General features: G+C 48.7%; 2 protein-coding genes across 2 annotated transcripts; both read left to right on the top strand.

The window, feature by feature from the left end:
• Positions 1-2,404: 2,404 nt before the first annotated feature.
• On the top strand, positions 2,405-3,949 carry LOC103616695. Its single transcript, XM_008634912.2, has 2 exons — positions 2,405-2,887; positions 3,633-3,949. Exon 1 carries the CDS (start codon positions 2,476-2,478, stop codon positions 2,863-2,865), a length of 390 nt encoding a protein of 129 aa, XP_008633134.1. The 5' UTR covers positions 2,405-2,475; the 3' UTR covers positions 2,866-2,887; positions 3,633-3,949.
• A 4,479-nt stretch (positions 3,950-8,428) lies between these two features.
• Positions 8,429-12,203, top strand: KCTD14 (potassium channel tetramerization domain containing 14). The gene is made up of 2 exons (XM_008634910.2): positions 8,429-8,758; positions 11,435-12,203. Exons 1-2 carry the CDS (start codon positions 8,699-8,701, stop codon positions 12,104-12,106), a joined length of 732 nt encoding a protein of 243 aa, XP_008633132.1. The 5' UTR covers positions 8,429-8,698; the 3' UTR covers positions 12,107-12,203.
• The last annotated feature ends 1,744 nt before the right edge of the window (positions 12,204-13,947 follow it).

Raw genomic sequence — 13,947 nt, 5'->3', positions numbered from 1 at the left:
GCCCCAGGGAAGCGGCACAGCAGGAGGCGGGGTGAGTGCTGACCACGGCTGTTGAACGTGGCCAGTGAGAGATGCAGGATGCCCCCAAAGGTCTGTGACCTGGGACAGCTGGAAGGGCTTGCTGACGTGTTGTGGGCCGCTTGCATCCCCCCAGGAGCCGTGGGTCTCTCTGAGAGCCGCTGTCCCTGCAGCTGGCTGCGAGCCCGGTGTGTCACAGGAACCTTCTGCCTGCTCCGATTGCAGGGCATTGCATCACGCTGCCCCAGGGCTGCGTCAAGGCCTGACGGTGCCCTGCTGCTGGCCACCGCTGCTGCTGGCCAAAGCTGATAAGAGGTTAGATGGCCACAGAAGACTTCTTTGTCCTGGGATAACTCAGCACTGGTCCCAGCGGGATGCTGGCAGACAGAGCAGATCAGGCATCTCCGGTGTGGCAGGGGGTGCTGGCTCTGCACTGCCCTGGACAGGCTCCCAGGGCACCCGCACTGTTGCCTGCCACCACGGGGAAAGGGCATTTCCTTTCACACTGTTGAAGCAAATCAGGGTGGCAGCACTTCTTTTAAATCTGTTTAGGGACTTCGTATCCATCAGAGAGCAGTGACCTGGCACAGGGGCTCAGTGTGAGGCAGACAAGAGATAAAGCACAGTTTTCACCCAAAATGTTGGATGAGTATGAAACCCCAAATTCCGTTCTCTAACCAGTCCCAAGATGTCCTTATCACACAACCTCCCCACCTCCAACAATGGGGGGCTGCCAGTACCCCTCCCCTCCCGAAGGGCAGGATCCCTGCCTGTACGCCTTTCAATTTGTGGGGTGCTCTGGCCTTATCTCTGCCCCCCGCTGCTGCTACTGCCTTCCTGGGCAGATGCTGGGGGAAAGCACCCCACACATTCACACCTGCTCACCCCTGGTCTGACTCTGTGGTCAGGCAACTTGGCTGAAAGTGAGCCAGAAAGGTGTCCTCAGGGCAAAGGCAGTGGAGGGAGGGGATTCTTCCCTTCTGCTCAGCCCTGGTGAGGCCTCACCTGGAGTTCTGTGTCCACTTCTGGGCTTTCTGGTACAAGAGAGACATGGACATACTGGAGAGTGTCCAGTGAAGGACCATAAAGGTGATAGAGGAGCAGGAGTATCTCTCATATGAGGAAAGGCTGGGAGAGCTGGTGGTGTTCAGACTGGGGAAGAGAAGGCTGAGAAGGATCTGATCAGTGTTTGTAAAGATGTGAGGGAGGTCAAGGGCTGAATTCAGAATCTTCCCACTAGTGTTCAGTGACAGGACAGGAAGCGAGTGATGGGCACAAACTGAAACACAAAAAAAATCCCATCTAAACATGAGAAAACCTTTATTTTTTTCCTAAAACTGAAGGTGCTCAAACATTGTCACAGACTACCCAGAAAGGTGGTGGAGTCTCCATCCTCAGAGATATCCAATATCCATGGTCCCACTGTTGACCTTGCTTGAGCAGTTGTTGAAGCAGATAATCTCCAGAGGTGCCTTCCATCCTCTCCAGCACTGACTCTGGCTCTGTCCCTGCCTCGTGCCCCCTGTGCTGTCAGCCCAGGAGCTAGCTGCAGACTGCTCACAGCAGCTGACCAGGAGGATGCCCTCCCAGGCCTGGGTGGAAGCTGGAATACTGGGAGGGCTGCTTTGGGCTGGGTCCCACAGTCTCTGACTCCTGTCACTGCCCCTCCAAAGACCCTCATTCAGACTTGGAACTTTCATGTTTCTCCTCAGGCTGACAACTTCTGAATTTTAAAAGTACCTTCTCTAACTCCCTAGTCACTTTTAAATCCTACTGCTGGTCATATTACTCCTTTAATAAGCAGTTTGGGGCAAGCACCCTTCAGACAAGTATCACCTGTTCATTATCACCTTCTTTTAGCAGGGCTCTCTAGGCCAGTTGCCATGTTGGGCTGGGTGAGACTGCCAGCACAGAAGAAGGTGGGTTTTCAGGCAGAGCACATGGGAGATTCCCCCTCTCTGGATAAACCCATCACTTGTTCTCCATCCCCACTCCTCAAAACTACCCAGATCAAAGCAGCTTTCCCATGGTGCTGCCTGCAACCTGTCTGCCCTGGGGGAAAGCACTGGACTCACCATCCTGGGCCTCCAGGAGTGGTAGGGATGGTGGTGACAGGGCAGGATGGAAAAGTACCTGACAGACCCCAGGCACCTCCTCACCAGCCCACTCAGAGCACGGGGAGGCGGTGGGACCTTTGGCCAGCTCGGGCGAAGGCCACAGGGAGGCTCAGAAGAGACTGCACAGAGCCAGGGACATGGCATGGCCCCAGCTGGGCTGGAGCCAAGCCCGACCCCAAGGCCATCCAGGCCAACCAGGGCTGGCAGGGGAGGACAGCAGGGCACAGCAGAGGAGGGACAGGTCCCAGCACTGCATAAAAAGGCCCCAGCAGGGACAGGGAGCAGGTGGCACTCCGAGAAGAGCCCAGAGCAGCGCTGCCAGAGCTGTAGGAGAGGGGCCATGGAGCAGTACTTCTCAGCCACCCAGAAGATGGAGCAGGAGGTGATGTTCCCCAGCCTGCTCCGAGGGGTCTTCCCGCAGCAGGAGGGGGCAGCCCCAGATGCCGAGAGCCACACGGACCTCTACGAGCGCTACCAGCTCCTCAAGGCCATCAAGCCCATGGTGGAGAAAGGCCTGGCCTCTGTCAGTGACCAGAGCCCGACCGGTGCCGACACCAACACAGCCTTAGATGAGGGTGCAGACAGCAATCTGGAAGAGCGCCTCTCCCATCATGTCAATGGATTGCAGCAAGTTCTGACAGACCTCACCAAAAACACCAAAGCCCTGACCCGGAGGTACAGCCAGATCCTGGAGGAGATCAACCTCAGTGAAGATCAGTCCAGCTCTTGAGCCTGCACTTCCCATCTCTGAGGTAAGAGCTTGGGGACATGCAGTGCCAAGGAAGAGCTGGCTGGGGCATGACATACTTTGTCCTCATGCCCCATCAGCTGTGTGGTGTTATAATGTTTGCATCACACCCCCAAATCCCAGGAGTTCTGAGTTTGTATTTCACTGCTCAACAGAAGCATCCTCCTGGATTTGTTTTTCTCAGTTGCCACTGGTGCAAGCTGTGTCAGTAACAAAGGCAACTCTGTGAGCTCCACACTGTCCCCAAGACTCCCCAGTTTGCAGCATTAGGAAATGTCTTTCTGCTGCTGGCCAGACACAAAAGATCCCAGGGACAAAAGGGATTAGTGGTTGAAGGACCCTGAACTTTGGACTCCAGGAGCTGCCAGACACTGGTGCTCCAGCTATTTCTCTTTTTTCTCTGATGGAAAATGCAACAGTCATTTTTAGGGAGGAGTTTGGCACTTTCAGGTCTCCAAATATCTAACTGACACACCACCTGCAAACAGCTCAGACACTTCAGTCCCACAGCCTGAAAAGCAAACCCATTCTCTATGCTGGTGGGACTTTCATCCCTGAGGCCCCCTGGGGAGACATCCCCACGATCCATCAGAGATGGGGCTCATGGCCAAGGTCCTTGTAGTGAAATGGAGAGCGCAGAAAAATGACAGCAAAAACAGAGGGCATTAACGGGACTTTACACTTATTTAAGAAGACACCCAGACAGGAATGAGGACATCCTGACCAAACCCTCTCCATTATCCCCACAGGGTTCTGCTGTCCAAGCCCAGCGGCACTTCCTCTCCTGCGCCAGGTCCCACTGAGGAGCGTCCTTCGTGAGCAGCGCAGAGCGTGGCCGTCTGCCTGCCGGGTGCCATCTCACTCGTCCCGCGGCCGATCCTGCCAGCAAGCTTCCTGCTTCGTTTCACCCCTGTCCCAGGGGGATTTCGGCAGGACAGAAATGAGTGGTTTGTGTAGTTGCTTTGCAGAAGGCGTCTGTAACTTTGAAGCGATGCTTTTCTGTGTGTGCCTAAACCCCTCCGAACCGTTCTCTTTGTAATGTAAATGAAATGCAAAGCCTTGTGCAGAGGTGTCCTGTGTTTCCTACCAGCTGTCACTTCTGTGGCTCTGTAGAACTACCCTTCACATGTAGAACACCCAGCACATGAGGGTGAAGGACCCTGGCCACCAAGGCCAGGCTTCAGTGCAGGGAGACGAGCTGGGTTTCTTTGGCAGGGCTTTGAGATGAATGTTCCCCCAGCTCTCTGTCTCTCCCACCTTGCAAAACCTTGGTGTAATCCTGCCACCATTCTGTGCTTGGGGCTGGATCCCAACCTGCTCCCCAGCATACTTCCTTCCCTCCCACAACATCTCCTTCTCTCCTGGATTCCCAGCTTCTCAGTGCCCCAACCCTATCAGTACCTGCACATCCCATCCGTTGTCCTACACTCATCCAGCCCTTCATATCCAGCACCATGTCCTCTCCTGTGGACAACCTGTTGGAATCCTCACAAGCCCCAGCAAAACCTAGGTGGCAATTCTGCCTCCTCCCTGCTTAGCTATGACACACTCCAGGGCTGGGAGCAGAGGAGGAGGTGGGAATGCTCAGCTAGGGTAGGAAGGCAGGACTTTGCTCACCTCTGATCCCTGTGAGCTGTGGGGAGACCAGGGGCAAAGCCCTCACTGGATGAGTAGGCAGGAGCTGCAAGCTCTTCACAAGCAGGTTGGAGCCTTCAGGACAGGCTGGGTCCCACCTCCAGGTGACTCCTTCCCTCCCAGACACACCACCCTTGGGAAGTCCTACTGACCTGGGCACTAGAGGGAGGTGTCCCATTGCCTGTTCAGAACATTTTAAAAAAACCTCAGCTGTTGAAATAGTGCTCCTTTGGCTGAACAAACACTGGTTCTCCATCAACTGTCCACTTCTGATTATAAAACTGGAGATCTCTGAGCATCTGTGGTGAGAGGAGGATTGTCACCATGCGCTATGTTGCAGGTCTGGTTGTGTTGTTTGTGTTGCTACATGTGCTCTTCGAATATGCTGTATCACAAAAGTGAAATAATATCCTTCAGACTGAAGTCAGAGACTCATCAGCTCTAAAAGTCTCCATCTAAAACGAACAGATGTTCTGCAGATGGTATCCCTGTTTCTTCCATTCACCTGGAAGCAGCTCCATGCCTTGCTCATGTGTTCATGTTAACCCCTTTGGTGGGGTCCTGATTGCTCAGCAGCAATTGAAGATCCACAGCAGTGTAAAATGAAGAAAAGAGCAGGAATTTCCTGCCTTGCTTTTATTTTAGTGAAACTCTAATTGCACAGAAAATAAAAGCGAAAAATTGTTCTGCTGTTTAACTGTGGAATGTACTGTGGCCAGCTCAGATCTCAGATACAATCCTTCAGCCATACATCCTGAGAAGGTGGGTGGGGCTGATAAATGGCTGGAAGGCGCCAGTTAGGAATGCTGACAGTGTTTGCACATGGTATTTGATTTAGGAGTGGTTCTTGAACAGCTGAGTCTCTTAAAAAGAGGCTGCCAATTCAATATATTAAGGAAATAAATAATTTATAAATACTTTTATGGATAGTACTATTCTCCAAACTGATGCATAGTAACAGAATCATAGAGTGGTTTAGGTTGGAAGGGACCTTAAAGATCTTCTAGTTCCAAACCCCTGTGCCATGGGCAGGGATGCCTCCCACTGGATCAGTTTCATCAGGTCCCCATGCAACCTGACCTTGAACAATTCCAGGGGTGGGGCAGCCATAACTTTTCTGGGCAACCTGTGCCAGTGCCTCATCACCCTCTGAGTAAATGTGTGTACCAGCACAGAGACATTCCAGCTCACTGTTACATACATATTTATACCATTTTCAAAAAACCACATATTTATTCCCCACAAAGCCACTGTCAAGTTATTCTTCTTTGGTAAACCCAAATTTCTAAGCACTAATATTATTATTATTTCGATTCATATTGGGGTTGCTCATCCAAGGCCCAGGCACAGGCTAATTCTTTCATGCAAAAACAGGGAAAGGATGGTCTCTGCCTGAAAGAGCTTACGGTCTTGGAAATAGCCTTTTTACATCAAACAGAAACTGTGGGCAGAGGAACCAGACCAATGTGTTTATCACACTGAAGGACCAGCTGTGGTTGGTGCAGCAGTAGAAGAGAGTTGTGGACATGAGCTGGCAACTATTCCTTTTGCTAAAGTGGTAAGGATTTCTGTTGTGGCATTGAAGGTTTGGCCTCAAATGCCATTAGTCACCCTTGATTATGATTTGGGGAAATCTCTCAGATGAGTAAGGTAAGCTCATCTACTGCCCTTCACCCTGCCCTGGTGAAAAGCTTGTGTGAGCAGAGAGGTGATGGCCTACCTGTCTATCCAGTTCTGCAGCTGCAGAAGGAAAGAGAAGCACCTCCAGCATCGAAGACGTGGTGGATGTGAACTCTGTCAGCTATATCCAGGATATTTTCTGAAACACCTCCATAAGCCAGCCCAAAGAATGGGATTTGCAGCACTTAGAAGTCCAGAACATGAAGACCTTCCAGGCCTCCCTGTTTTCCAGTATGCATTAATCTTTTAAAATTTATTTTAAGTCACCAAACTTGGTGTCCCAAGCAGACCCCACTGGTGCATCCAGCACTACCAGTTCTTCTGGTCTGGCATAGGGAAAATTCATGCATTTGTATTCAAAGCAGCAGAGAGAGCTCAGAGGTTCTCATTGAGGATCCCTCAGGATGCTTCAGAGAACCAGAAGCAAAATGCAAGATGGGTTTAATGACAGGTTTACCCAAATGCACAAAGCATTCAAAAGACTCTGGGCCCAGCTTTGACAGAGCCTTTCGTGAGGCCAGGCTTTATTCTCAAGGGAAGTGAATGAGTCTCAATCGTAATTGTTTTTCCCTCTGTGCCTCAAGCTCCTGCTCAGATCAATGCTGCCTTCTGGGAGGATACAGATCCAGCAAAATCCTGGAGTATTCAAAAGCGACAAAGCTGGTGTCCATGAGCACAATGCAGATTTTGTGCAAATGATTTCCTTACACACCATGCTGTCAATGTTCATCATTAATATCTCTCCCCCAGGAAGATTTTTAGGAAGCATTGTATTTGTCTGAGATTTTTCCTTTGGCTGCTGGTACAGCAACAAAAGAGAGTGAAGCAAGGTTGGTAGAGGAGGTAACACCTTTTATTACACCAACAGAAACTGGAAAAAAATGGAAAAAAACCCCAAAACAAGCAAGTTGAAGCAGAATCTGACAGACACGGGAATGCCTCATGTGCCCTAAAGCATGGATAGTTTTATCCATCTGTATCAGGTGATCTAATAAAAGATATTGTCTCTCATTCCAAATGTTAAGTTACATCTCTGGACAATCATGCCCATGGCAATTTTGCCACCATAATGAAACAAAGACACAGAAGTGATGAGTGGCCTGAAGACAAATTTGAAAGCAACAGTGCACTTAGAATCACCTAGAATGAAGTAAAGGAGACCTGCAGGGGTGTGGTCTGGTTCTGGAGAGGTTATTTAGGCTAGCTCTGATGTGATACTCTGCATTTAATAAATTAACACACAGAATCATCATAGAATCACAGAATGGTTTGGATTGGGAAGAAACCTCAAAGATGATCTAGTTCCAATCCCCCCTCCATCATGAGTAGGGATAATGGTTTGGATTGGGAAGAAACCTCAAAGATGAGGTTCCAATCCCCCCTCCATCATGAGTAGGGACACCTTCCACCAGACCAGGTTGCTCAAAGCCCCATCCAACCCAACCTTGAATATTTCTGGGGGTATCCACAGCTTCTCAACCCGTGCCACTGTCTCATCATTCTCACAGTAAAGAACTTCTCCCTTCCATCTAATCTAAATCGCTCCTCTTTTATCTTCAAGCTGTTCCCCCTTGTCCTGTCACTATGCGCTCAGGCAAAAATTCGCTCTCCTTTTTTTATAAGCCCCCCCCTTTAAGTACTTTCAAGTTCACCTTCACTACATCCCTGTGAGTGTTTTGATTTTGTGATAGTCTTACAACCACTAAACCAACCTGTGGTGCTGTCCACATTCTGTATTTGGTGGATACAGGATATTAGAAAACAATGTCATGCAAAGATAATAATCCAATATTTATGGCCAATTGAAAAGAATGGTTTATGCTCAAGCAGAGATTCAGGTTTGATTTTATTCACCTTGCACAAATGACTCAGTGTCCAGAGATTGTATGGGTGAGGAAGAAAATGCCACCACCTCAGACAGATTGTAGACACCCTGATCTGTCACCAGTGGTAGTGACAAATGGGATCAGTGAAATTGTTTGGGATAAACTGTGCTTTAAAGCAGCAGAGCATGGAGGCCAAAAAGCTGTGAAACTGTTTACTGGTTTTGATACAAGCAGTTGTCACGGCAGAGGTGGACACCCAGGCACACGTCATGGGGCTCCTCGGCGGTGCCCTGGGCACTGGGCCTCCCTTGGAAGGGGTTCTTCGGCCCTTAGTCCCTACTCAGATAGCAGTGCACGAGGTGTGTGCTGGCAGCCAGCCCGAGTCCGCCCTGAGCCCTGCTGGTTGCCAGAAAACTAATGAGCAAATACTTCTGCTTTCAGGCTGTCCCCTCCCCTCTCCCTGCACCTGCAACTGGAACCAAGGCTGTGCCTGGGACAAACTGGAGCCTCCGTGGCTACAGCTGGGCTGGGAGCAAGGGAATGGTGACCCAACAAAGACAGAGCAAGTGAAAGAAGATTGGAGCACAGCTGGGAGCCATCCTGTGTGCGTGGCAGGACACCAGCACTGAGCAGCAGCTTTTCCCAAGCAGCTGAGCCCTCAGCTCCTGGGGAAGATGAGTATTCCATCGGAGCACAAGCCCCTCGGGAAGCAGCTCACCGGCAGCCTGCACACGGTGAGTAAGTTCTGCGCTCAAGAGCACAATTCCCTCATGTGGGATCAAAGCACCCCTGCTGGGCTACATTTGAGTGGGTTTTTCCCCCATATGTTAATCTGAAGACACCAGGGCTTGCCAAATATATCCCTAAGAAGAAGATTCTAGTTAAAAAGCTGTGTCTGACTCTGGCCTGTTTGCACCTGCTGTGTCACAGAAGGGCCAGCTCTCTCCCAGGCATCCAAGATCTGACAACAGCAAATAACCAGAATGGTTCTTCTCCTTTAGCAAGAGATGGAATTCGATTAATATGAACTTTAATTGATCATATCCCTAAACAAAAGCCTGTTGTAGGTTTGGGGGGGTTTCAACAGTTCTTGTGAATCTCTAATAATGCAAAAGCTGCCCTGTGTTGTTGACATGCAGGATCATCAGCTGGAAGCAGTAGTTTTTCTAGCTATAGGGAAAATTAATGGCAGTCTCAGACAAGCAGCATGTTACTAGGCAGAAATCAATGATGAGATGATTTCCTTTTACTCTCCTCTGCGCTCAGTCTGTTGCTAATCAGTTTGTCTTCCTGGGTGAAGCTGAACAATCTCTTCTCCAGACCTCTCTGTATTAAAAAAACCCAACCTTCCTGTGTTGCACTTTTCACACGTAGGTTGCAAAATGCTTCCCCGTGGAAGTAACTGTTTTACAGATTAATAATCTGGGGCACAAATAGATGGAATGACTTTCCTGAGTGTCACCTTGCTGGCTAATTACAGAACTGGGAATCAGCTGGTTCCAGTACTTCCAGTCCACTGGGAACCACTTTGGTGCCAGGCTAAAACCATTAATCAAGATTTAAGGACATGAAGTTAGTTGGGCTACTGCATTAAGGAATAACATGTTATGCATTTGTATTAGTGACAAACAGCATGAAACATCTGAGCTGCCATCTGAAAAAGGAGCAAAGGCTCAAAAACCTGAGACCCTCCTGTCAAGTCATCCCTGGTGGGGAGAGTTGTTGGTATCACTTGGACTAATGGCAAATCTCCTAAGGAGAGACTTTACTATAGAGACAGCTTTGGGCTGTGTTTTTCAGTGGGTGGAAATCACAAGATAGTCTCAGACAGAATAGTACTTCTCTCCTTGATCCAAGTGTAAATGATTGCTCTTGAGATGAAACTACCCACACTAGTGCAAAGCAACATTCCAGCAGGGTCTTTGGCCTGAATCTGTTGTTGTTTCCCTGGCTTGCTTAGGCTGTGAGCAAATTTCTGCTAAATCTGACAGTTTGCTCCTGTTTAAAAGGAAGGTCTCACCCTGCAGCAGGGTTTCCTTTCCTAGTCCCATCCTTTTGTGAGCTCTGTGCTTGTTAAATCCTCTGCCAGCCAATCCAGTTCATCACTAAGATGAAAGAGCAGCAAAGCTGGCATGAAGTGAGCAACAGAGCACGTAGGTAGGTGCAAGAACAGGATGGGGAGAGGGCATGCGGGCCCCCCCTTCTCTTGGTGTGGGCTGCGAGATCAGCTCACGTCATCTGTACCCATGTGATCCCGCTAAGCACTTAAGTACACACTTCACCTGAGGCATGTGACCAGCAGCACTGAGGCAGATCCTTGTGTGATGGGATCCAAGGAAGTGCAGGTGAGCTGGAAAACGGGGCTGTTTATTGACTCACGCCTTCCCAATGGCAGGTGTGGCCCTGGCCTGGCTTGTAACTTGCATTACAGTAGTGCTGGCAGGAGGGAAAAGAACTGTCTTCTTTCTTCCCTCTTCTTTTCATCTGCTGAGTACTACATAAAATGACCAAGTACAAAGGGAAGCTAGTAACATTTTTCAGAACTGAACTTACAGGAAGGTCCCAGTGAACACCAAGTCCAGCTTTCCAGGTATTCAGGCCTCCTCCAATTCAGATAATGGTGTTAAGACAGAGGGTAAAAAAAATGCAAACAAACCCACAAACTTTCCATTCTTCCCTCTTAAATCCATGTCAGTTGCATGAAATGTTTCCTTTACTTCCTAGCTAAAGCCATCATACATTTTTAAGTGCTTTGCTGAGCAGCTTCTGTCCTGTACCTGTGACATGATGGATTTTTGTGTCTTACTTCAGTGTTTGTAGCTGAAGCCCCAGATGAGTGGAAGCCAATTCCACCTATTTGTGAAGTTTTAAAGAGCTTTATTTCCCCCTTTGAAGAGAAAAGAACAGTTCAGGTGATAAGAATGAAGTGGCACAGCTTTGGGCTCTATCCTTGTCCATGGGGTGGGTGAGAGCTCACATAGTGCTCTTGCTGTAAGGACAGTGGCCCACAGGGACAACACTTGTGAGTGACTTAGGAGATCAGTGTTGAATCCTGTAGTCACTCAGCATTTCCCTGGGCACGGTACTTCTTTTCCCTCCTTCCCACTGGGAAAACGACACTTTCCTACATCCCAAAGATGAAGTGAGGACTTGGCCATTTAGAAATGTCCACGTCTCTGCTGCTCTGGTTGCGAGGGCTGTATAAGCATCCTGCATCTGCTTTTTGCAGTAAATCAGGTGGAGGTTCCCACCTGATGCCCAAGAAATGGGAGCTCATACTGCTCTTCACACCTTCATTCCATCCTCCAACCACAATCTTTTCCTTCCTCTTTTCCTTTCCTTTTACTTCCATGTTGATGACCTCAGACTGGTAACACACATGGCTTTTTGTCCCCTTGTGATACTTGCAGTTGTCACCAATTGTGGAGTTAAATGTGGGCGGGGAGATGTACACGACAACGCTGAGCACCTTGAAGAAGCACCCTGGCTCCAAGCTGGCAGAGATGTTCACTGGCCAGCCCAAACTCAGGACTGACTCCGAAGGGAGGTTCTTCATCGACAGGCCGGGCACCTACTTCAAATACATCTTGGAGTACCTGCGCAGTAACCAGGTGCCCACGCAGTGCATCCAGGACGTCTACAAGGAGGCGTTGTTCTATGACATCGAGCCTTTGATCAAGCAGCTTGAGGACTCCCCCCAGATCTTTGGGGAGCTCGTGGCGAGGAGGCAGTTTCTGGCTCGTGTGCCCAGCTACAGTGAGAACATTGAGTTGATGATCCGCATCGCGAGGGCAGAGGCAGCTGCATCCCGACAGTCCAGTGTCATCGTGTGTGTGGTCAGAACTGAGGAGGATGCAGCAAGGTGTCAGGACGCCTTGAACAGTTTGGACATGGATAAAAAGCCCGTGGTGAAGTTTGGCCCCTGGAAGGCTGTGCCAAGTATTTCTGATCTGCTGGACTGCATTCAAATGGATGTTGAAGCCAAAGGGTATAAAATATCCTTTCAGCCCCACGTTGCTGACAAAGGTTTTCGTTTCAAGTCGCACGACTTCTTCTACAAGTTCCTGTTCACCTGGTGGTAGCAAAGTGCCACCATGGATAGGGAACGTTAGAAAGCAATTATTGGAACAAATGAACCTGGGCTGTGGAGACTAAACCATGGGCTACCAGAGGGACAGGAAGAAACATGCAGGCTAATGAAAGGATCTCCTTTGGCTGTTTGCCATATCAAAGAGCACTTAAGAGCCACTTTACTTGGGTTTTAGGGGATAAGTTTTTAGGGGATTTAAAAGGCTTCAGGAAAAGGAGGAATTTTACTCTTCACTGTTGCTTACTATTCATTCAGTTCAGAGAGATGGCTCTGTGAATTGAGCCAACCTCACTCAACCTAAGGGAAGTGAACAATGCCAAATATGTCTCATGGACATGTAGAGTTACTCTCTCTGTGGAAATGGGAACAGACCACAACTGTGCAAATCCTGACTGAAACAGTGACATTACTCTGACATGACTCGAGTCCCATGCTCAAATTACATTTGGTTTCTTAATGAGAAGGCAAAAGCTATTCTTCTCCCTCCTTTCTACACTAGAATCTCAGCTAAAAGGAAGGATTCTGTGTCCTATGATCTTTTCTTATTCCTCCAGTAGACAGCCTACTCTCTAGTCAATGTATTTATTACTAATATTCATTATTTGTTCTGGAGGAAAGACAGAGAGCCTCAGCTACGGTCCAGGACCAGCAAAAGGCAAAAATACCATCACTGATGTGAGGAGTTTATAATCTAAGGACATGCACTCCTTTTTCAGACCACACAATCTTAATCTCTTTCTTATGACACTCATTATTACAACGATGCTATTTCTAACTATATAAGCTTCTGGAAGAACTGGGAAAACCCACCATGATTTGGTGGGAAGTAAGTGGTACTGAAACAACAGCCTGCAAATTCTCTTTTACAGAACACAAGTTGCATTCTACATGGTGTTTAAAAAGTCTTAGAATTTGAAAGTTTATTTTTATACTGGAGATGGCTTGGGTTTAATCGCTCTGAAAATAATAATGGCTGATTTGATAAAGATCATATTTCCTTCTCAGAAGATGGATTTCTTCCAGTTAAGGACAATAACCACAGAATCACAGAATGGTCCCTGGGATTTCAAAGAAATAACTTTTAGATTTTTTTTGAATGATGCAGAAGTGCTTTATTTACTGACGTTTTCCCCTCAAGATCCCCAGATTCTAAAGACCTGAAGTTTTGTCTATAGGGTAACAGATTTGAATCATTCCTAATTAAGCTGTGTTTCAGATGTGCTTATCCTAGCATGGACCTCCCCCGAGTGACAGGCATGAGTCACTCCATGGACTGCAGGGCAGTTGTGCAGAAGGTGTGAAGGGACTCTGAGATCTCCCACATTCATAAGCTTGGTCAGAATGGACACAGTCAGTGTCTGAGAGGACAAAAAGGTTTAGGAAATAGGCTCTTTTGATCATAATCAAGTGTTTGGTGGTGCTCAGCCTGGAAGAAGAGAGATTGAGGGGGCCTCCCAATAGACAAAAGGCTGCTTTAAAGAGACCTGTTACACTTTGTACATACTAAGGGTGGGTGTCATAGGTTAGCAAGCATAGTCCCGGAAGGGATGCCCTTGCTAAGGGGTGCTTACAGCTTCCTCTGGGACCTGATAGAACCTATCAGCTGGCCAGTTTGAATATGGACAATTCTCTAAGCCACTTAAAGTTGTGATCACCTCTGTGATCCACATTTAAGAATAGGCAAACTCCCCCTCCAAGCTCTCTCTCGTTTCCGGCACTGGGACAGGTGGCTGCAGGACCCGAGCAGGGCCCAGCGGGCCCGGCCAGGCCCTGCTTGGGCCAGGCCGGGCCGGGCCACGGCCATCCTGAAGCCATGGACCTGTTCCAGCCGTG

This window comes from Corvus brachyrhynchos, unplaced genomic scaffold (assembly GCF_000691975.1).
Source record: "Corvus brachyrhynchos isolate BGI_N302 unplaced genomic scaffold, ASM69197v1 scaffold44, whole genome shotgun sequence".
Classification (NCBI taxonomy): Eukaryota; Metazoa; Chordata; class Aves; order Passeriformes; family Corvidae; genus Corvus; species Corvus brachyrhynchos.
This window is presented reverse-complemented; position numbering and strand designations above follow the sequence as displayed.